The sequence below is a fragment of the Centruroides sculpturatus genome, unplaced genomic scaffold, assembly GCF_000671375.1.
Source record: "Centruroides sculpturatus isolate CEXI.00-Female unplaced genomic scaffold, Cexi_2.0 scaffold164, whole genome shotgun sequence".
Lineage (NCBI taxonomy): Eukaryota > Metazoa > Arthropoda > Arachnida > Scorpiones > Buthidae > Centruroides > Centruroides sculpturatus.
In genome coordinates this window covers 293,599-319,322 of record NW_019384679.1, presented here as the reverse complement: position 1 = coordinate 319,322, position 25,724 = coordinate 293,599, and the positions used below count along the sequence as shown (strand labels likewise).

General features: G+C 25.9%; 1 protein-coding gene across 1 annotated transcript in view; it reads right to left on the bottom strand.

Annotated features, from left to right (window-relative positions):
- LOC111626921 (protein dachsous-like) overlaps positions 1-25,724 on the bottom strand; it is a 103,087-nt gene that overhangs the window by 37,071 nt on the left and 40,292 nt on the right. The window contains 5 exon segments of the mRNA XM_023370447.1: positions 14,284-15,112; positions 15,700-15,875; positions 16,472-16,708; positions 18,009-18,242; positions 24,056-24,242. Of these exon segments, the coding sequence (XP_023226215.1) occupies positions 14,284-15,112; positions 15,700-15,875; positions 16,472-16,708; positions 18,009-18,242; positions 24,056-24,242 (1,663 nt within the window).

Below are 25,724 nucleotides of genomic sequence, written 5' to 3'. Positions count from 1 at the left end.
CTCTCATTAATAAGATGATACATATTTTCTGCAATTTGGTATGACATTTGATCAATAATCGAACTGTCACATAAAGTATAATGTATAAAGTCATTTTATATTATACGTTATTTAAATAGAACAAAATAAACAGAGAAATGTCTACAACATAAGTTCTAATTTATGAAATAATATTTAAAAAAAGAACCTCTAATCCATAAAAATAGTTTCATTTGTTTCGACATTAGCATATAATAGTATAGATGTATATGAAATATTCATATGTACTGTTTTCATATTGGTAATATGAAAAATATTTCCATATTATTATTGTTGTTGTTGTTGTTGTTGTAGACAAACAAATTTAAGATTAAAAAAAATCCTTTCATTCCATAATATACTCTATATTCTCCATTTTATTTTAGTTTTGTGGGAAGCAACATGTCATTCTTTTAATTCAGTTCTCTGTTCATCTTTTATTGTGAATATGTAATTTATTATTTAATATTCAGCGCTTTAATAGCAGAGTATACTACGACTTATATTTCTTTTAATTTCTAGAATATGCAATTATACTTGCAAAGAGAATTAAAAGTAAATCGCAATTAGTTGTAAAGCATTGAAAAAAATACTTTAAATAAATTTTCATCCCATCTATTATAATCAATGAGAAGTCAATTAAGATTATAAGATTGTAAAATTTTTATCTCAAATAATATATTATTTTTCATTCTATGTAAATTAAATCTTAAATTCCAATCATAGAGATTATCCAATGAAATTCACACATAATCACTATAAGTATTTATTAAAAATCCACTTCAGCCCATCAAAATCTACAATGAAATTTTTGTAACATCTTTCAAAATTCATTTTTAAAACTGATTTAAATATTAAAAAAATGTGATGAATTTCCAAGTATGTAGAAAGAATTGTTGTAACAATATTTAAAGCCAATTTAAATAAACCTTTCGCCGATTCTTTATGTTGGATTTCTTTTTTCAGTGGATGTCTTGTGAATCAAAAGTGAAATGAGGTAATAAACAAGCAATTTTATTTCAAATAATATATTTAAAATGTAGTTAAGTTTTCTTGGATTGATAGAAATGCATTAAATAGACTAGTTTTTGTTTGAAATAAATATGAACGGAGACAATTATAATACGAATAATATTGATTTATAAGCACGACGTACATAATTGGTGTGTAGATTATTCTCTGGGTGACAAATATACTGAAACAAAAATTATTGGGTGAACAACAAAGTCTCAGCAAACATGACAATTTCATATTTCACTTTTTACAACTTGAAAATTTATAAGAAGCACTTGTTATCTTATCTGGAGGCTACAATTATATTAAAAAAATTATACAGATAAGATTTTTTTTTGTTTTTGCCATCGTTAAGAAGAAATAGCATATGATGCATCATAAGTTTGTTATTTTATTTGTATATTTATAAACCATTTGCTATTTATTAAAGCGTATGATTTTGTAAAGAATGTAAACGTTTTGTAGTTTATTATTATTTCCACTAATATCTTTCATAATATTCCATAAAGCATGAAGATCAGAGTTTATCCTAAGAGAGAACCAAAAGCCGCTCATCCTAATGGAAGCAGAATACGTTTTTAAAGTGTACAGGAAAGCCAATTTTTTGCAGTTAATAATAATATCGGGTTTTTTTTCTGCTATAATTTTCGAAATAATACGCAAAAGTTGTTATTATTTTATCCGTTGTCCTCTATAAATTATCAAAAACATTTTAACAATCCTATTTAATACAAACTAACGAATTAAAACAGTATGTAATGAAAGATAAATTATAAATAAATGACGATGAAATAAGAAAATTATATAATGAAACAGTGCCTTTTAACATTTTTGTGCGTTAGAAACATATAACTTAAGAAGCGTAATTATACCAATTAACGTTTCTGGATTCGCCAGTTAGACCTCTCATGCATACATTATTATATTATACCGCGCAAATAAAGATGTTCGGGATGAAATTTTTTTGGAGTGTTAATTAGATATTTTCTACAAATTCTATCGTTGTTTGAATTTTTCATAGAATAAAAGATGTCTTACGAAAGCCGTAATATTTATTAAATTGAAAGTCCATAATTAACTTTATGAAGTGTAAACAAATATCGAAATACTAGAAAAATAGAACGTAAACAGGTTCGTATTTGCAAAGCCATATTCCATCCGCACCTCCGAATTTCATCAAACATTCACATCGGCAAATGTTATAAGTTAATTATTAAATGTTATTTTAATAGTTCGTGTATGGTTTACCATCTCCTGGAAGCAATAGATGACTCAAGAGAGCGGCAGGAGTGCCGAAAGACGGAGAAAAATTTCATTCTTAAGCCAAAAATTTTATTGTTGAATTTCAAACAGATGCGCTATAAAATTAGTTTTTCAGACACTTTAAGCATAAGAGATATAGCAATAGCGCTTCTCTTTTTAAACGGGATGAAAAATACTCAAGCTTCAGTCGAATAAATAGAGCGAAATAATATTTGAGATATTTGAGTAATGTGACGAGCGCTGGTGCACATTCTATCAAGTCTCGTTCATTATATCCTGAGAATACTGAAAGGCCAACTGTAAAACGAAATTTTCAGAAAATGAGATTGGACCAACCAAAATTTGCTGTTTTATGTAATCGTTTGAATTTTACATATCTGCTTATTATGGTATTAAATAGAACATGTTGAATATAATAGGAATACTGTACTCTATTATTGAAAAACTAAAATTTACAATTGGTCAATGCACGTTTGTCGGTTTTGTATGCACAGACGTTTTTGTTCTTTAATGATGTGCATGTAACTATGTTGTTATTAATTCTATTAAATACTTTTTCGGTGCTTTAAAAGTGGCAGCTCTAAGTACCACACTAAATACCTAGTCTGCTACATATTCTTATTTATTATTTCATCCATTTTCAGACATTTCGTAACCATATTTTCTTCTTTCAATTCTTTCAATTTTGCAATAACTTCTGGGGAAATTACAGTTCATTATGAAATTATTAGCCCATATAACTGTCAAGCTCAGTGACTGCAGGATCTTATTAATAACTTATATAACTAATATATGGGAGAAGATTGGATAAGATGGTCATGTTAAGCTTATATGAAATAATAACGTTCATTCTGTATATATTTTCTGAAAAACTAGCAAAATAAATCTTATTCTTTCATTTTTGACAATTTAAACTATTACATTGAAACATGCAATTTCTACAAAACTCTTATCATAATTGTTTTATTCAAAAGTTTTGTTGTGAAAGTGTTTCCAGTTGCTTCTTCGCGCAGTATGGCGCTGTTTGATAGAATCTGGCAGCATAATATGTAGAGTAATGAACCCATTGTGAGCCTGGCCGAACCTGTAATGAGCTTACTAAAAAATATAGGTACTTTACTAAAAAGGCCCTCTTAGTGCCCACGGGGCGAGAAAAGTTTTAAAAAATATTGAGCCGGATGTAGAAAAATTAGTCTCATCGCATCAAGTCCGTTTTCCACATTAATTATTTTGATATGAATTAATCAAGTACTTTAGGACATTTTGGATAATCATTATTATTTTTTGTTGTTATTTATAAAAAAATGCTTTAAAATTAATTTTCAATTTTTCGTTTTTTTTTTTTTTACTAATTATATGGAGGTGTTAATGAAATACTGTATATGCAGTAAAACGGAGGTAGTCCGAAAAACTTTGTAACCTATATTGGAACAAATTAGAAATAGACTTATACGATTAAAAAAATAAATATATTTATACAAATAAAACAAATTAAAAATACTGTAAGAATCATGTTTAACCAATAGTAATGTTATCTCTATTCAACACGTGCAAAATTTATTATCCAAATTATTTTTTACGTTAGAACGAAAAACAAAAAGATTGATTTCAGAACCTATTTTCATATACATTCGCAATGTTAAATAACGTATTTCATAAGCTATGTTATATTTTATTACACCAACAAACATTTTAGAAAAATTTTCAATATCTTAGTCAGTAAACTCGAAGAATAAAAGCACTTCAAGGATCTTATAATAGATTGGTTAGCCTAAACAAACTATCTGGTAACAAAACACCTTTTAATTATCGTTAACTCTGATTTAGTTGCTTACAACTAATTAATTATGATCTTTAATAACAAGCAAAATGTACAACAAATTAGTTAAAAACTTTGTAATTTTGTTCGCTCTCATCACTTAAATCCAATTTTCACCCTCTGAAAATACGCGGATTCGTACCTGATTCAACACGTTTTTATATTTGAGAATCATTATTATAAGCATCGAAACTTTGTAATTATGCATTTCGACATTTTATATCATAATCGGTAGACTACTTATATGATTTATAAGAATACAAGTAATACAGAGTATTAGAAATTTTTATACGTAAATATGCTTATAATGAAATGTTTAGATATGACAAATTCTCATCAAAACAGGCTCTTACCTTCTTTCATTGAAAAACAAAAGGAAAAAAAAAAACATTGTTTAGTTTAGTGTTTTAGAAAATATTTATTGAAAACATTCCAAGTCATAAAATAATTTTTTGGCTACATCCATTTATACTAAAGTATAAATTAGAGTATAGATCATTCACTTAATTCATTAAACATGCCTATCGAAAGACATTAAGATGTAGAAAACTACTAAAAAATCAACTGAAAAATATTGTTATCTTCAAACACATTTCGAATTTCCAATAATACAATGCGATTAAACATGAATTTCACTAACACAGATATTTTTAGTAATATTCATTTTAAAAATATATATTTTTAATTACAATAATATCTCAATTAAAAATTCTGAATAACTTCTATTATTTTTAAGCTGTCATTTATTTATACTCGATTTCAAAAAATTTCGATAAATAACAAGCAATGCGATCAATGTTATATAGAAAAAGTGCAATATATTCTACCCACTTACCTGTATCTAAATTAAGATTTACTATCCTTTATTGCCGAAATTAGACATTTCGAATACTTACTCCTGCAAAAGATTGTAGTATTCTAATTTTGTAAAACAAAATAAAGAATTGCTAGACATAAAATGATGCTAAAAATATAAATGCGACGAATCTCAATATTGCTCTTATTGATAACTTAATAAGTGATATTACTAAAACATATCTATCCTCATCAAATAGAATCAAAACTTTCTTATATTGTTTATAGAGCATAGAAGCCTGTAAAAAAGTATATACGTATAATATATATAATTATATATTTATTTATTTATCTGTATACGTGTTTTTAATCCAAATATTTTATTCTTTTATCTAATTTACATTTCGTTATCAAAAAGAGTGATTACAGTAAAACTTGTATTAGCAGACATGTTATTTTTTTTAATTCTTGCAAACGAGCAAAATTAGCATAAATAGATTTTTCCTAGAACATTAAACAAATTTAAACAAACGGATATTTTTTACGAACAACGAATACAATCATTACCTAACGTTACGCATTTTACAGATACATGTTTTGAACTTAAAAAAATTATCCAATAAAAATATTTTTGACATATTTACAATCGATTAAAGCCATCGATTTGCTTCAACGATCAATTATTCTGATCTTCCAATTAATTATAGTAACTAATTAAGAATATTCAAAACTGATAAATGTCAATAGAACTAATTGATTATATTCTAACTGCTTGTTAATAAAAAACAATAGAAAAACAAATTAATACAGATATTTTCAGTTAAGTATATAGCATACAATAGACTTAGATATAACTAATTTCATTCTATCTTTAATTAAAAATGGCATAAAGTAACATTTCGTTTATAGTCTATGCACGTCACGAATGGTTTTCAAATAGAATAAAATAAATATTAAAACTTTCAAATTTATTCAAAAATAAAAAATGTTTTAATAAAATAATTTATTTATGTTTAAATATAAATTTTGTAACTAGTTCTTTTAAAGAAAAAGCTTTCTTTTCTAAAGATAAAATTATATATTTTATGTCTTTAAAAATCAGTTTTATTGTAACTGAAATATAGTATTTTGATTTAATTGGTCTATTGACAATTTTAGCTAATTCTGGGGTTCAAATTTAATTATTTTTTAAAAATGATTCCAGTTTCTCTTAATCCATCAAAAGAAATTGGAATAATCAAATAGTTTTACAAGGAAATTCGTAAATGAATTGATCCTCGAACTGTATCCTAAATCCAGTTAGTGAGAAAATCGGAAGTAATAATAGGCAATATATCGGATATTGCCTATTATTACTTCCAATTTTCAATATAAGCATTTTTTCCTTGTTTAAAATGTGCTTTAGTATCCAAAATGAAAATAAATTATTTTATAATTTCTGCATTTTAAAATAATATAACTCCACGCAAAACCAAATTTACACTCGCTTTATCATACGAGGATAAGTCTATTGTGAGTGACCTCAATTTTGCCCCCTTACAAATAGACTCGATCTGTAACGAGGTCAATCAACATGGCTGAAAGTAATCCCAATTATCAATAAAAATGGCAAAGATATAGACCGGGTTTGGATATAGATCCATCACTCAATAGGGAATGCTTTACGTGCAACTATCTGAAATTTTCTAGAAATTTTTTTCTCAAATGATAAAAATGTTACCATAAAATTCATATTTAATTTTGACAAATTACGAAGAGATTATTATAACAGACCATATAATAAGAATTTACCAAAGCATGAATAGCAAGTAGCTTAAACACTATACAACGAACAATCTCAATAATTAGTGAACAAAGCATGGACGTACAGTACAGTAGATCCATATGGGACAGAGGCAACATATTCCCTAATGGTTTTTGTACCGGAAAATTATCCCCTCCTAACGTAGCCTATTTTTATTTTATATCACAGCAAAAAAATTAAAAGTAGAAGTGAGTATTGTACGCAATATGCACTGTACACCGTACTTTTTATAGGCTATCCATTCAAAGCCCAATAATAAGAATCTTGTTGTCGTTGGCCATTTCCCCAATATTTTTTTCAAATCGTCCCCGAAGAAACAGAAAATGCCAAAATTTGCATATCTTACAAATCTCTTCAGTTTCTATTATTATAAAACATTTAATTCCATATTAAAGTTAAGATATTTTACTTTTAAATATTATTTGATAAGTAAGTAAGTATCTTTACGAATTATAGTAATAAAAATATGATATTTTTATTAGATCAAAAGTAATCATCTGAAAATAACAACTGACTACATTAATTTTTTTTGGGTGACAAATGAAATCCCTTACTTATTGGAGTGACATCTTAATCATCTACTACTTTATGTATTTTTAATACAAGCTTTGGAGCCTTAATTTTGTTTGAAATAGGCCTATGTTAATTTCGGAAAATTGAGAAGAAAATTTTAAATTTTAATAATAATTTAATTAATATGATTAATTATAAGGAAAAAAAACAGTTTAATTGACTATATAAGAAGCAATCAAAAGTTATTTTAAACTGATGGCTATTAGCCTACAAGTGTCCAAAACTATTGCTAGTGGTCATAACTAGAAAAAGTCACCGAGCCACGAAGTTGTGAGCTGTGTTGCATTGCAGTTCGAGATGGACATATTCCATACTAATGGATCTCTCTGCCTGGGCATTGGTAAGTATATTCCATTCATTCATCACCTATGACCTACTGCTGTATGTATCAATATATTTTTCGCTCTAAAGACTTACTTTTGTTGATTGGATTAGTAAAATTCTACAGGTTATTGTGATTTACCCTGTGTTAGACGTCGAATAATACAGTTCTTGTCATATTGGTGTGTATTTATCTACAGTTCCTTCTATTCGTGTACAAAAATGTCGCTCATCCTTAAGTTTTGGACACGTGAATATACCGGTAATTTCTAATAGATAAATAGTAATTTATATATGATTATATAGTAATTTAACTATAAGAAACGGAGAAAATGAATAATTAAAGATAAAATATAATAATATTAAATGTTTTAAGTTTAACAATTAATAGTTACGTTTTTGTGAAAAACTATTCCAACTCTGCGTTTCAACACTAGCCCAGTGTATAAAAACAACTGAAACAGTAGTCGTGGGTTTATGTCTCGCCAACGGGCTGGCCACGTGGCGTTTTCCGGGTTTTCTTCGTTAGTAACACCTAAATAGGGAACAGTTTCCCTTAATTAAAAGACTTCCCGGAAGCATTCCCCTCGCCAGCTCGCCCATGTCTCGCATTGCCGTATACGAATAAAAACAAATCTAACTCTTTGAGTAAATATACAGAATTTCTGAATACATTATATTTTTAGCCTAAATTAATTTTTCAGTTGTATTTATTACAATAAAATGCATGAAATAATAATTGTGATTACGTGATCTTTTTAAAATTAAATAACCTTATGGAATTAAATAAATTTAAAAATAACGAACATAATATTTTTTTTCAAAATATAACATTGATCTAATAGAAATAATTAATTTTTTTTATTTAAAATAATATACATTTTCGCTAGTTCGAAATATATACTTTTTAAGCATAAAATATCTTATTTCTTTCAATATAATTATTAGAAAGAAATCCAATAAACATTTGTTCCAATAAAGTGATACATTCATTTACAATAAGTATTTTTTCCATTAAAACTATTTCATTTAAGTCTTAACTAAAAGAATTTTAAATTAACAATTATTTTTTTATTTAACGTTTAAGACAAAAAGTCTCTTATTTGTGTTATTAATAGAAGATATGTCTGGAGTTTCGTGGGCGAAAACTGTAAGGACAAACATTACAATTAAAACCATATTAAAAGTTTAGTTACTTTAGGCCAACTCAAATAAACAACGTTATTTTATTGAAGTTTCAAAATACAGAAAACACTATACTCTTTAAAATCATCACTAAGAATATGATTAATTCATCGTGAGAAGTCTTCATTATTTATTACGCAAAGTTTACTTTATAATAATGCTTTAAACTTAAATTATCACAAAGTGTCAGAGATGAAGCCAGGAAGATATACAGGTTTCATGTTAGTCTATATTTTCTTCAGAGACCTAGAGAATAACTGAAAACTTTGGTCCGGATCCGGGTTTAGGAGTGTATAGGGAACACACACACAGATGTTTTATTTTAAATATACAGATTTATCATTTGCTTACAAATATAATAATTTATTATACTAGAATAAAGATTTGCTTGAGCTAAATATTTTTGTCAAGCTAGATTCAAATAATTAAGCTTTGCTCAAGGGGAATTTAAATAAGATGTGTAAAGTTTTCCCAGCTCCCAGATTTGAGCATAAGATTCTAGCTCTGAATAGCGACCGCCCAAGGAGTCAAATCTACAATTTGTTTTTGAATATTAAAATTGAGTTTGTTTGAATACTGTACATAATTTTATACATTGTGTATTTATTTTCCTCGAAATTACGCTTCACTAAATTGCCTCTATTTTCAAGTGATATATAGGCATATAACTATTCATAAAACTGACATTCATAATTAAATTTTATTGCATCATCTAGACCTTCTAGAGGAAATACTTAATAATAAAAATATGAATAATAATTTTCTAAACATTTTAATTTTTTTTAAATTATTATTTGCATGAATTTATGCGAAAGACGTATATTTTTGGAATTATAAGGCAGCATATTTAAAAATACAGTACGAAATGTAATGGAATAAAACATTTCCAAAATTATTTAATTATTTAAAATCAAAAATTTATTATTATTATTATTATTTTACCTAAACGAAATTAAATTACTCAAAAATTAAAAATTTTTCCAATGTATCAACAAAAAACGATTAACAGTTATAATCATTCAATGAAGTGAAAACAATGATATATTGAAATGATTCGCACTATAAATATATATTAAGCGTACTTTAGAAAGTTGTTAACAAGACCATATAAAATGAAATAATAAAATCGAATAAAATATGTTCATTGACGAATTTCTGAGTTACAATTAATTTAGTTGATATTCTACATCAGAAACTAACATGTGAGTGATGGAAGCCAACGAGTAATTTCATCACTAAAGATTAATAAACTTTTCATTACTATTATTCAAGCGACAAAAATTACGCAAAAGCTGAAGAATAAATAACATTCTTAGAACAAGCTTGAAGCTTAAATGTTCGTCGAATACATTTAAGTTTGGTCATATCGTACAGATCCAAATTTTGAATATTTAGCTAATTTGTTGTTGCGTAAAAAAACGTCTCAACATAATAAAATATCATTAGATTTATGCGTTAAATATAAAAATTTTAAATAAAACATCCATATAGAAAAACTTTAAAAATTAAACTGAGTTTAATGGTACCATTTGTATCGCAATTGTTTCTGTACTTGAACTTGTTCTGTTAAGACGATCTCTTTCACATAATGCTAATCAAAAATTAATTCTGCAAAATATATTCAACAGCTTAAATCTTTGAAGTTAACAGTTGCTAATGAGGGCCATAGAAAGGGGTAAAAGTGGTACCAAAAATAGAAAGCGGTTATCGTGATTACGAGCCATGGTCTGTTAGTTTATAAAGATTTCACTTTCAACACTTAGTTATTTAAAAAATTTCTGATTTCTAAGTCTCCCTGGATAGAGAAATGTGTTGCCGGGAGAAAGAAAGTGATACTTTACGCATAGCACGTTCCTTCTATGGAAAAGTTTATTTTGGTTTCGTCTGAGAGTGTTGTACTGGTACGCTAGCGGGTAATTTCAAATTAGAATTATATTCGTAACGTTGGCAGTAAAAAAGGGATCCGGCCATGGCCGGGTCTGTTCCCACGGCCTTGCTAATAGTTCTGGGTCTTTCTTCGTCTCTCCCGATTTAATGAATCTTCGGATAATTGAACAGAATTTAGTCAAGTTCGAAAATGGTCCATTAATGGAACGAAGTTTGGTTATTGTGTTCTTCCCGTGCCCATTTCCGTGAAAACTATGCCACCAGCTTAACTATAGTCAAACTTTATTTTATAAATGGAATTCTATCATAAGATTCAAAATATGTGCAGAAAGTCCTCCTTAAAACGTCGTTGGGGAAAGATTCAAGTATATTTGTATTCATTTATAATTATCGTTGTTGAATTTTCTTTATAACAATAAAATCGATTCTATGAGGTGGGAAAGAAATGCTGGATGTTGCAGACATGTCCCAATTAGAATTATATGTTGTTTATATCAATTAGCCTATGGTAAAGTTGGTTTCGTTACACGTCGTTTGTCTTAACGTCGCAGTTTCAAGAACTTATCGACGACGTTAAGTGAGGACTTGCTACACATATAATTTTAATGGTCGAAAACTATTTTTAAAGAAATTTTTTAAAATTTTATTCTGAAAAAATATACCCTGCCGTAATAAATTAAACCATCCAAAAGTATCCAATATTAATCGGCAAGCGACATTAAGATGTTAAGATAAATTAATGATTTCATTATCAAGTTTTTGCTCTGATGATAAAATTATTTAAATGGAATTAAATGAACGAAAAGTTTACTGTTTATATATAACATCAACTTCAATTAGTATCAGATTAATAAACTAAAATGATTTTCTTACAGCAATGTTACAAGAAACTAATTTTACTTTATTGAAGTCATTATAAAGGAACAGAACAGTACTGCAATAGGCGATCATAACACTAACAATGGTACTGTCTCATTGACGTTCTCACCTAATTAAAGAACTGTTACACCAGACTACATTTGATATCAATCCTATTTGAAATGATGCAAAACCAACACTGTTACATGATGAATTTCAGATTTATTTATTTTAAGTGTTCCTATATCACTAAAATATATAGAATGGCAATGCAATCATTGTTACAATTCAGCAACTAATGTAATATGACAAATTTCAATAAATTACAATAAATAGTTATTTATAAAGTTTATGCAAAATGCTTTGATTCTTTAACACTACATTTATATTTTGTACCCATTAACATTTGATTAAACTTCAAGAAATGGAAAATTACTCTGCTCAAGTCAGACAATTTTTACTTCCAATGAAAATGAAAATGGTATCTGATTTGAACACTAATACTAAGCTACATATTTCTAACAATGTTAGAGAATGTTTACATATTTTGATATACTATACATTCTCTATAATAACTAATCTTCAAATTTATTGTCCTTCAAATATCTGTAGTACTTGATGTACTATTAACTATACAATGCCATTCGGACATTTCACAGATTCACATTATTACTGCAACACTTAGGCTATTACACGTCCATGACATAACCATTGTGTACTGAAATATAAATACAGAGGTATTCTATATATTTCAGTATTCTATATCTAGTAATATAATATATAATTCAATATGCTTTCTAAGTTATTTTAAAAGTAAAAGTGAACAAAAAATGTGCTATTTTCTAAATTTGGAGATCTGGTTACCCTTTTCCAAGATATACAAAAAAGACTGACTATTAAAAATGAAATTTTAACATTGCTTTTTATAAAATTATTCTGTACATGCATAGGTGAAATTATATGGATGGGAGCACAGATGGGCATTGCTTCCAGCATTGGCTAGGAAGTTATTGAATTTTGAGCCAGGATGCATTATAGATATTTGACAAATAAATAAATAGTTGTAATTACCCAGTCCTTATAATGGTCTTTATCAAATAGCCTTTGAGATCAGTAATCATAATCCTTGCCCCTAATCTTTATGCTATGCCCAAGGAATGATATGAAGCTCTCTCTGCATTTCATACCTCATCTCAATCTCTTTTCATATCTACATATATGTTTATTCAAATTTATTCAGCAACTTTTTAGTCAAAAATATGTATCTTCTGATATTGAAAAAAACATCAAAATATATTTTTAAAACTTTGAGATGAATTTATATTTAATGTATTTTTATATAATAATATTTTATATCTTTGTATGAGTATATTCAACAAAAGTTATACAATAAAAGAATTTTCTGTTCAATAATTTAGAGAATATATTTGGAAAGAATATATTAAAAATTTGACTAAAACGAAAATTAGAAACTGCTTGAGCTACTATTTTACTTTTGTTAATTACTATATTTTCATGCATATAACCTGCAATGTTATACTTACAGAAAACTGCTAGAACCATATCTCCCTGTGTTTATGTGAATAGCCACTGCTCCATAGGTGCAAGTTCATAATTACAATGTATATTTGGCACATAACCTGCAACCCTTTCAAATTATCTTTTAGACAAAGTAAACCTATGGGCTATTCACACAAAAATACAGTTGATAAATTTCATATAAGATACATTAGCACCACCAGCACTACATAGACATAGAGATTTTATACCACAAATTTAATAGAAAGCCTTTACTTATTCTACAGACTTCCTTTTAACCAATCTGAGAAAAATTTTAATTAGAAATTGTAATTATTTTCTTTACATAAATTCTAATTAATATTCTGAAATTTATAAAATGTTAAAATCACAAAACTTTTCTGAATAAAATATAAGATATAAACTTATAAGTTACATCATAATTGTCATATGAAGCATCCTGTGCTAAAAATCATCAGAAATTTATAATACTAATATTAAAACTACAAAAAATAGATAAAGAATGATACATAAATAACTGAATCTTGAAATTATGAATTAGCTGTTATAATAAATACATAATTTAATAATACTATCATCTAATTGTGCACTGAATATTACAAATTAGAATAATTCTGATATGTTCACACATCTGTTATTATTTCTTAAAAATGTGAACTGTTACAACTGCTGCTATTATAGTTATAGATAGCAATCTTAATTTCAAATAATGCTTTTGAAAAATCATATACAGTACTATATAATTATAAATGAAGTAACTTTTGAAAAAAAAATTAATCTAATAATTTATATTTATAAACTAGGTTTTTTCTGCATATAGATTAATGGCCCTTTAAAAATTATCAATAATTTAAGCATCTAAAAATATAAAAGTTAATAGTTTTGTACATGTGTATTCCAAGATGTCTATAGCATATATTCTAAATTATAAAAAATTTTAAAAATTAAGCATATGAATTGAATTCTTATTGCAATAAAGTTCTTTTATATAAGATTTTCATTTGCACTGTTTGTAAGTATAAATATATAAATAGTATAAACAACTAAAATCTTTATATACTTATAAATGTTTTTCATAGATTTGTCAAGTCAAAAATTTTATAAAATTTCTGTGTATATTTGACAATGTTGTAAAAATATTATCTTGTAAAATAGTTTTCAGTTATTTTATAAAATTCATTAAAAATGTGACAAAGTTCTCTCTTACCTGTAATTGGATTTATTTGGAAACTTCCATTTGTATTCAAAAGAGTATATCTTAATGAAGCATTATTTCCAAGATCCTTATCCTTTGCAGAAAGTGTTCCAACATGAAGCCCTTTGTCACCATTTTCTTCAACAGTAAACACAAATTTCTTTTCTACAAATTGTGGATCATTATCATTAGCATCAAGAACTTGTAATAATACTGTAGTAGTTGCTGATAAAGAAGGATTTCCATTATCAACAGCTAAAATTATAAGTGAATAATGATCAACTGTTTCTCTATCCAGTGCTTCTTTCAAATACAAAAATCCACTATTAGGAAATATTCCAAATTTTTCTGTATCTTTAATATTTGCTAATTTATAAGTTAGACGAGCATTATTTCCAGTATCTTTGTCAGAAGCAACAACTTCCAAAAACTGAGAATTAGCAGGTAGTGATTCTAAAACATTTACTTTATATTGAGATTTGGCAAATATTGGCACATTATCATTGACATCTTGAACCTCCACAATTAAAGTCATATTGGATGACAAAGGTGGAAGTCCAGAATCTGTAGCACTTAAAATCAGAACATAATGTTTACGAACTTCATAATCAAGTGGATTTTGTAATGTTATAGTACCAGATGTTTCACCAATACTAAAAGCACCATCGGGATTATCCACCAACTGATAATGAACTTCACCATTTTTATTACTATCTAAATCTTCAGCATGAGCCACATAAATTGGAGAGTCAAGTTCAGCATTTTCAGGCACACTTATCTTTAATGACATACTGTCAAAATGTGGGGCATTATCATTCACATCCCAAATGGTTATATTTACCTGAAAATTATAAAATTATTGTTAAGAAACAGTTTTATATAATGTAAGAAACATAAATAAAATTTAGTTAAAAATTATAATTAATTTTATTTTTTAATGTACTGTACAGTAAATCTTCACTAATATGGACTAATAGAGTTGAAGGTTGTCTGAGTTTACAAAAGTCAGAGTTATGGGAATATTTCTCAAATGATACAGAAAATGAGAAGGTATACTACAGTAATTTATTATGATTAGCACAGTACAGTATACAACAATGTACAGTCTTTAGTAACTAACCAACTACAGTAATATAATACACAGTATTGCAAAGATCTTCATATCAAAAACACTTGTTAAATGTAATTTTTTATTGTTAAGAAATTTCAAATTACTGTACAATTTTTCAAGAAAATTTGTTCAAGATATGCAAAATCCAAGTTGTTCAAGTTTATGCAAAGGCCAAGTTGACCTGAGTTAGTATGGGTTTACTGTATAAATAAATGCTTAACAATACTTTCAAAATTGTTAGTGTCTAATTTTTATAGTTTAGAAATTTTCTAATTAGAAAAGTTAATTACTAAAATTAAGAAACTTCATTTTTGTACCTGAGTGTGACCATATGTTGGAGGATGTCCACTTGTTGCTTGAATGTTCAACAACAGAAATGGATGTTTCTCATGATCTAATCTATCTTTACTTATAATATTGCCTCTTAATGGATCAATACTAAAATAACTTTCAGGATCTCCAGAATAAATTGCATATCTTACCATGCCAGCACCTAAAAAATTATGTAAGAGTTAAGTTTATTTCAAAAGTAATACATTAAGATTTTATTAAAACTACAGTTCACTTATAACTAAATAATGTTTATCACATTATAAGTTAAAATATATCACTTTCAACTGTAACAAAAATTCATTAGGATAAAATAAAATATAATAGTTTGCTCTCCAGATACATAAGTAGTATCTGGAGAGCAAACTAATCATACATATATCATAAGTAGTATCACTCAGTAAACAAGTTTTTGATTATAAGTAAATCAAAAACTTGTTTACTGAGTGATATTCAACATGCTTTAGAATTTTTCTCAAGTTCAATCTTTCAGTTTGAACACATCTACTCATCTACTCTTATTTTATTTAAAAGTATCTTAATCACAGTATTTCAATAATAAATTTTAGTTATGGGTTTCCTCATGTATCCAGTTCTACATGGAATAGATAATAACAGATATATGTAAAAACATAATCCAAAAACTTGTAATATAACACTATAGAAGAACTTGTTTCTGATTAGGAATAAAATTAATTCATTATTTGAAACCAAAAAACAGTTTGATATTGACAATTTAAAAACTCTTCTAAAACTTACGTGAATCTGCTGTTGTTGCAACAACTGTTCCAACAATCATCTGTGGCGCTGCATCCTCTCGTACAGAAAAACTGTAACGTGACTGTTCAAAAATTGGTGGTTGCTGATTTGAACTAATAACACTGACATATACATGAGCCATGATTTCAGATGCTAATTTTCCACCATCCTTAGCAGAAACAGTAAGATGATGAAGTATTGGATTGCTATTTAATGTTCTAATCACAAATATTTCACCTGTATTTAAAAACATACTTTAATTATACTAATAATTTCACTTAAATAACATCAAAATATATCATTTAATAATTATTCAATATTTCCATTGTTTTAAAAATATATAAACTAAAATTGTGTAATATACTATTACTCACATTTTATTTAAATAATACAATAATTAAAAAATGAAAGTTTAGAAATCATAAGTAACTCAAAAATTTACAATTCTTAAATTTATAATTTCTCATTTATTTTCAGTAATTCTTTTTCATAAAATTCTTTCTTCATAGCTACAAAACCAAGTTTTAGCAGTTAAAAGATCATATTTCTACATGAAAAACTCCCAGAAACTTAATTATGATGAATGAGGGTCAAAGTGATGATCTGTTAAGAACTGCATATTTAAGCTGTCATATTATAATCTATAATACTTAACAATAAAAATGAAGACTAACATTTCTTGAATATCCTACTACAATAAAAACCAAATTATGATTTGTACACAATATCCACAAGATTTCATTTTTTTATATAACTATTTAATTATATTTACATATTATATAACTAACATTATATAATAATTATCTCAAAATATTTTCATCCTTTTTTATAGTTTTTATAAAAATTTCTAAGTCACTGATTTATAGTTACTATTGAATATGTATATATAGATATTATTTCTTAAAAACCACATAGTATAAGTTATTAACATCATATAACCATAAAACTTATTTCAACTAAAACTTTTTTTAATTTAAAGTTCAATATTTCAAAAAAGCAATAAAATGTTGTTGCATTTAAATTATTTTATTAAATGAAAATAATAATTTTTAATATGATGAATGAAAATATATAAATTTACATTTTATGGTGTTAAAAAAATATTTAAATCTAATTTAATTTAAATGAACTAAATAAAAATTTAGTGATTTTTTGATTATTAAATTTCTGTAATTCAATTCTTGAAATAATAATTTATAATGTTTTCATTCATCATTGATTTATTTTATGAAATGAAATGAACCAAATAAGAGCATTCTGAGATTAGAAAAACATTATATATATAAATATTGTTTATTTATTATGATTAAATTAAAAAGTTATTTGTTTAAGTTCAAATTCCATATAATGTGCATAGAATAATGCATCTATTCATGATTTAATAAAATAATACAGATGTTATTTTTGTATTTGAAATTAACATCAATGTTTGTAGACATCTGTTATTCCATCATATCAATAAATATGGCTAGAATAACAAATTGACTGAATTAAGTTACACTATTTCATGACAAATAATCAAATAATATAACTATACCTGTATTTCTATCTATTCTGAAAATTCTCTGTTCATTTCCATCCACAATATCATACGTGATTTGACCAAAAATTCCAGAGTCTGCATCAGTTGCTGCTACAACAACAACTGGTGATGATAATGCACTGTTACCTTCATGTAAGCTAACATTATACTCTTGGGGATAGAAAACTGGTCTATTATCATTTACATCCATGATTTGAACCTTGATCATCGCTATTGTACTTAAACCACCTGGAAAAAGTTTTATAAAACAAATTATAATAAAAATTTTATTTTAAAAATATAAACTGTAAATTGCCTATAAATAAAAAGTTAATATTATATTATATCTAAATTATTGTTTTCTCAATTTTTTCCAAAAAAATGGACTTACATCATCATTTTCATAATAAACAGTNTTAAAAAGTTTCTAATTTCTTAAAGTAAAGAGATTAACTTTTATTTTTTCTTTTTCTTTTAACATTAATTTTTTCTTAAAGAAAAAAATCTGTTTTAACAACTTAATATAAATAATGCATTAATGTATTAAAATAGTAATGCATTAATATCAAAGCAATCATATAACAATTAACCAACATAAAATATATCAGTAATCTACAATTAACTATAAAGAAAAGTTAAATTAAAACAGGAAGAAATCAATAGATGAGTAATATATATTATATAAATATTTCACATGCTTTCATATCTTACATCATGTCTTGAATTTATTTGATTTTTACAACATACTATCATCTTTTAAAATGATATAAATTTTAATTATTTTAAATAGGAAAAAAAAGTTAATCAAATTTTGATATTTATAAAATAAATCACAACAATATATGTATATATTTACATATTATATTCTGTACTATAAATATTTTCATGCATATATTAATCCAAACTAGTAGAAGCACAAAATAACCTATTTCCGATAGCAATCTCCTGAACTCTGATTATGATCGCTAAAGCTGTTTGAAAATATTTGTTTTTCATTAAATGATTTGAAATGGCTAAAAGAAGATTGCTTGTTTTGTCTTTTAAAACATAAGGTTAATTAAACTTCATTATAATTATTCATATAAAGTACAGGATAATTTGTTAAAGAATATAAATATATCATGCACATTTTTACTTAGTATATCATATCTTACTTTTACAATTTTATACTAATTTATAAGAAATAAGATTTTTTCAATTCCATTAAAATTACCTCTTTAATAACAATGTTGTCAATCTAAAGATTGACTGTAAATTACATTTATTTGAAACAAAGAATTTTGAAGTCCAAATAAACAAAACACAAAAGAAATAATATCAATACCATAGAACAAAATGTTCAGTGAAATCAAATTTTGTGGTGGTAAACTCACAAAACTGTCTACGTAAATGTGATGAGAAATTGAAAATAATTAAAGGTTTATATGGAAATTATATAAATTTTGAAATATAAGAAGCCATCAAAACTTAAATCAACTGTATTTTCCATCCACTTACTTCATTACTTAATCCTTATCAGCATGAAATACTAAAACATGCTACTTATATCTTATAATAATACAATAGCAATACAATTGAAGATATAAGAATATTACTAAATACTCAGAATAATGACTGTTAATAATTTTACAAACTGTTATATAAGCTAATATTCAGTAAAAGATCCAGAAAGTGAACTGACTCAAAATTTAAATTATTTGAATAAATAAAAACAACTTTTTATTAATAAGTGCAGGATGACTGTATTGCAGAATAAACCATATTTGCTATCATAAATATTTTAAAAAACATTTCGAAATTTGAACAACTAGGTTTTAATTTTTTTGTGTCAATGGGGAAGACTTAAGCATCTGTAGCCCTTCTTGGATTTGCCAATACAGTATTCAGTTAACATTTCAATACAGTATGCTTTCATGATTAATCTTTAAAAAGTAACAGTGTATATTATGTGAAAATGTATGAAAATTAGAGTCTATAAAAAATTTTATTATATTTTTTAATAAAATTTACTAAAGGAACTTTGCTTTTCAAGTACCTATTTAAATTTTTTTAAATAAAAATTAATTTCAAAACAGTTTTTGAAATCAGTAAAAGCATAAAAAAATCAAATATGTAACAATGTACTTATTTAGATCATAATTATTCAGTCAAAAAATATAACAAGTTTTTGCAATGAATATTTTTTTCAATATTGTATTTTACTTATAGCATATTACATATTGTTTCCAAAAAATTTAACTGATAGTTCTTATATGAAATGATAAAATTTAACAAAAAATATGTGATATGACTTAACTTAAAGACTTACTTTTCTATTTGAAAAATTCTGTACCTTATCCAATACTAAGCATTACAGCTTAATTTAATAAAAGGCATGTTAAAATCTTATTTCATTAAGCTGTTTTTTCATTTTTCAATTAAAATTTTATTATTTGAAATTTAAATTAAAGTTTATCAAAAACAAAAAAAAGAATTATTAAAATTACGATCACCCAATAATATAGTAATAGCCCCGGCGAATATGGGAAGGGACAATAAAACCATTAAAAGCAGTAACCATTACGATTTTTGAAACAACTTGAATTTTTGAAAAAGTTTCAAATATTTTATTTCTTGTATAAAATATAATTGTTTCAAATGTGAAGTAAAATAACTGCAGGAGCACAATAAAAAATTAGTGCAGTCAACATTCTTTTGTTTGCTCTTCTTCATCTAAATATGTAAAACTGCTAAAAATTGTTCCTTTGAAACAATTATATTTTATACAAGAAATAAATTATTTGAAACTTTTTCAAACAAGAAAAAAATTTAATTAAAAATACTTAGTCTGAAGACAAACATAAAAAAACTTTTGTAATTTTTTAAGAAAATTACAAAAATTTTTTTTTCTTGTTTTATTACTTTATATCCATCAAATGCTTCATTCAATAAAACATATTTAATACTTTAAAAGTGCACAAAATATTTTGCAAACTCAAGGCCACTCAGTATTAACTTCAAAGATTATTCATTTGCCCTAACTTAACAACAAAGCAGAAAGGACATTATTAAATTACCATAAATATAATATTAATCATCATCATTATTATTATATTTATTAAATATATTATTAATCATCATTTTGATGTTTGTAAATATATTAATAATTATCAAAATCATCATACATATATTAATAATAACACTTTATTAAATGAGTGTAATTATTCCAACATTAAGAGTAATTTAATCTGAATTTTATGATAAAAATATATATTTTCTACTGTTTACATTCTGATATTTGCAAACATATTTAAATAGATATTTAATCAGTATTCTANTCGTAAGAATTTCTGATTTCATGATCTAATGCTCTGGCTATACAAAGATCTCCACTGACTGGTTGCACTGTAAAATCCCTAGAGAAAACGGATCTTTTCCCACCACCCATAGTATAGTTGACCATAGCATTGACTCCACAATCTGGATCTGTAGCAGATACCTAAAAAAAATAATATCTTTTTAGAAATAATATGCTAATTTCAAGATAAAGTTCATTAAAAAATGAATTCTGATAATTAAATCATACAAAGTAGACTAAATATAAAAAGATAGACACGCGACATAAAACATTCGCAGTTTTTGAAATATCGTAACTTACTACAAAAAAATCATTTCAAACGAACAATTACATATTATATATAATTAATACAAAAGTAATCAAATTGTTTATTTAAATTTACAAATTATTTCATGCAATTTAAGCATTATCGGTATCCGAATTCATCGCTGTACAAAGGGAAAAGATTAATATATTTAGTTTATAAAATATTATATCATCAACAAAATTATAATAATCATATTAAATTTTTTCAATCTATAGTCTATTGATTATTTTATAACAAGCCATGATTTTACCCAAGTGAGAGTTCTTAATATTTAGATCTCTGTTAAAATACTATAGTAGTGTGTATAGGCCTGCAGGTAGTTCTTAGTTAACAATTAGCAGTTAGCAGGTTTTTGTTCAACAGTTTATAAATTATGAACAACTTTTATATTTTATATCACTTTTTCGGTATAACGTGATCTCCGAGAGAGCCACTAAAAGTGTATTTGTAAAGAGAGTTTTGCTTAAAAGCTACTTTCAAGAAACGTATCTATCACGTTAACCGTTAATTACGGTTAACTATCCCTACATATTCTTAGTAAAACCAACAAAATATAATAATGAGATAATATTTTTCATAAAAGATTAATCCTTTCAATTGTTTACATTCACTGCATCTAACTGTTAAAAATTTCTTTAAAAGTATGAGCATAAATATGGAAAGTTTTATATTTTTTCCATAATACAATCTACATTTTTTATATAATACTGAATGTTTTAATATGGTTCGTTTATTATGAAAGTAGTGTAAGACCATTTTTCCTTGTGTCCAGATATTTAAGGGGTATTTCAACCGATTCAAAAATATTGAGAATGTTTATCAAGTTTGCCCACGTTTCTGTGAATTTAAATGTGTAAATTCATTATATAAATTATTTTAATGAAAATTAATTAAAAAGAAATGTTTTTCGTGCCGTAAATGGACTTACGCCATTTTCATAATTATTAAATTGTTCAAATCATTCAATTTTAATGTTTATAAATAAAAACAAAAAACAAAACACTGTTGTTTAATCGCTACACACTAAAACTCCGATTATCCCGATAATGTAGACTAATGCTATCTGGAATAACCGAAAACGTGGATAAAAAAGAAGATCACGACCATTTCGGATTAAAAATTACGAATATAAAAGATTTATATGTTATCGCCTTTAAGTTTCTTTTTATATCTTACATCCGCAGAGAGAAGCAAACGAGGGAGGCACTTGCCCTCGTTGGAATCAAGTCGCTTAAAAACTTCCACAAATTATAATCTTAAAAGTGGTTAAGATATATAACTTACATCATAACTGTATTCTATTGCGAAAAAACTCCAAAAATTTAAAGATACAATTATTTTTCTTCAAGCTTTATCCTCCCTGGAAAATTTTCTGCCGACGTCCCTGATCTTAGTTACTTTAATCATATGTAAAAACAACAATTTTTACATCATTTAATATATAGTTGATACGTACAATAGTTTTAAGAATAAAAATGTGTATTATTATAATTACATTTTAATATGAATAGGCCTAGTTTGTCTGGCATTGAAGTTAAATGATAAAAAGTAGCAGAAAACAAATCGTACGTGTTATCGTTTTAAACTTTCTTTAAAAAGTCCTTTAGAGTTAAGAAAGCAATGAATTCACTTACGGATAATCGAGTTTCTGCTGTATTTATTTTTTTAGTTATTAATAAATTATATCATGCTTATAAGTTTAGAAGTTTAGATTGTGTTTTTCATTTCGAATCTTTATGTGGAAACGTTTTAAAATATTCGTGATACGTAGGACGTATGTAAAGCAATTGAGAGGTTGCGACCGAAGTTTTCATCTGTAAAACGTGAACGTCGAACGTCGAGCGCCGCTATCTTGTAAGCGGCGCTCGACGTTCGACGTTCACGTTTTACAGATGAAAACTTCGGCCGCAACCTCGCTAATAACTCATCATATCCTTATATTTTTCAATGTAATGGAATTAATAGTTTTAAATAAAGGTGTTAGTGTGCTGTTCCAAGTTTTGGTAATTTTCCTCTTCTGGTTTTTGATATATCCAGAGTTTTAAATTCCACAGCCTCCATTGTTTTATACAAAATTGGATATTTTCTTCGTAAACTCGTAGATTTTCGTATCACTTTGCGAGTCTAATCGCAAAATGTCAGTTTTACTCCCTTTCTGTAATTCGACTATGGGATATGGACTTGCACCACTTTCGTAATAAACGATTATGTAAATTCGCACAACGAGTTTTCAATGATGGAAGCAGATAGATATTTTAAAATACTAATTATAAAATGTCTATAAATAAAAAGTTAATATTATATTATATCTAAATTATTGTTTTCTCAATTTTTTCCAAAAAAATGGACTTACATCATCATTTTCATAATAAACAGTCCATATAAATGTGCAAATGCGTAAACTTTGAAAACACTTACCTCGATCAGTAGCAATTATAGGAATTTCGTAAGAATTTCTGATTTCATGATCTAATGCTCTGGCTATACAAAGATCTCCACTGACTGGTTGCACTGTAAAATCCCTAGAGAAAACGGATCTTTTCCCACCACCCATAGTATAGTTGACCATAGCATTGACTCCACAATCTGGATCTGTAGCAGATACCTAAAAAAAATAATATCTTTTTAGAAATAATATGCTAATTTCAAGATAAAGTTCATTAAAAAATGAATTCTGATAATTAAATCATACAAAGTAGACTAAATATAAAAAGATAGACACGCGACATAAAACATTCGCAGTTTTTGAAATATCGTAACTTACTACAAAAAAATCATTTCAAACGAACAATTACATATTATATATAATTAATACAAAAGTAATCAAATTGTTTATTTAAATTTACAAATTATTTCATGCAATTTAAGCATTATCGGTATCCGAATTCATCGCTGTACAAAGGGAAAAGATTAATATATTTTTAAACCATTATTATAATATATTTTCTAAGTATAATTCTTCATTTTTTTATGAAGTCTCGGAGATTATCTTAGAATCGAACAGGTTATGGACGGTGATCTATAACATATTCGACTCTAAAAAATCAAACAAATACTATTTGTGTCAAATAAAACAAAATTAAATTAACTGAATATGAATAAAATTTCTTCTCAATATTATAGTTTATCTCTATAAATATATTTATCAATATAGCGAAAATATGCTGAATGAGCGTACGATATAACCTACTCTAATATACAATGTAAGAATGTAGTAGACGGCTTCATTCATTATAGGCTAAAATATGAATCAATTTAGTAATGAATTTTATAAACTTTTCTAAATTACAATTAATTAATTATTTGAGAAATGCTTAAAATTAATAATCTACGACAAAAATTAAAGTAATTAGCTACCGTATAGGCTATAGCTACTTGTACAGTAAGTACTTCGCGGTATAAGTATATTTTTCGCTTAAATTTCAAGAAAATTACATTATTCATTTCGATTATAACCGGTTTGTATACAGACACATATTTCTGATCAACTTTATTAAAATTTTTCGTAACAATTTTACTCAATTTTGCCTTTTAATTGCAAAATTGAGATTAGGATTGTAAAGAATTGCCATTGCAAAGAATAGCTAAATTAAAAATAACAACAGTCACATTTTAAAGAAAGTAAAATATGTAGTCCTAATTGAATCACCAAAATAAAGGATAATAAATCAAAATATGATGCTTTTCGAAGTAAGAATGCAGACGATTTACGAGTAGAATTTCATTTCTTAAAACGTTTTTGAAGTGAAATAGAAAAGTTATATTAATAGCTATTCAAAATAAACTCGAATTTTTCCTAAATATCAAATAATTAAATAATATTTAAACATTTTTATCATATTAAAGGAAATATCAGGATTGAATTAAATTTTTCTTCCGATTTTCATCGCATCAAGATCGCAATCGATGATAAATTTGCTTATTACGGAACGTCTCACGCAATGAAGTCGGTACAACGGGATATGGAAACGAAATTCCGTTCAACTATTCCATAAGAATTTAAAAAGGGCCAGGTTAATCTGAATCTTTCATGGAAATAAGAAAGTACAGTACATCATCCTGTAGCGATTTAGACGGCACAGAATAT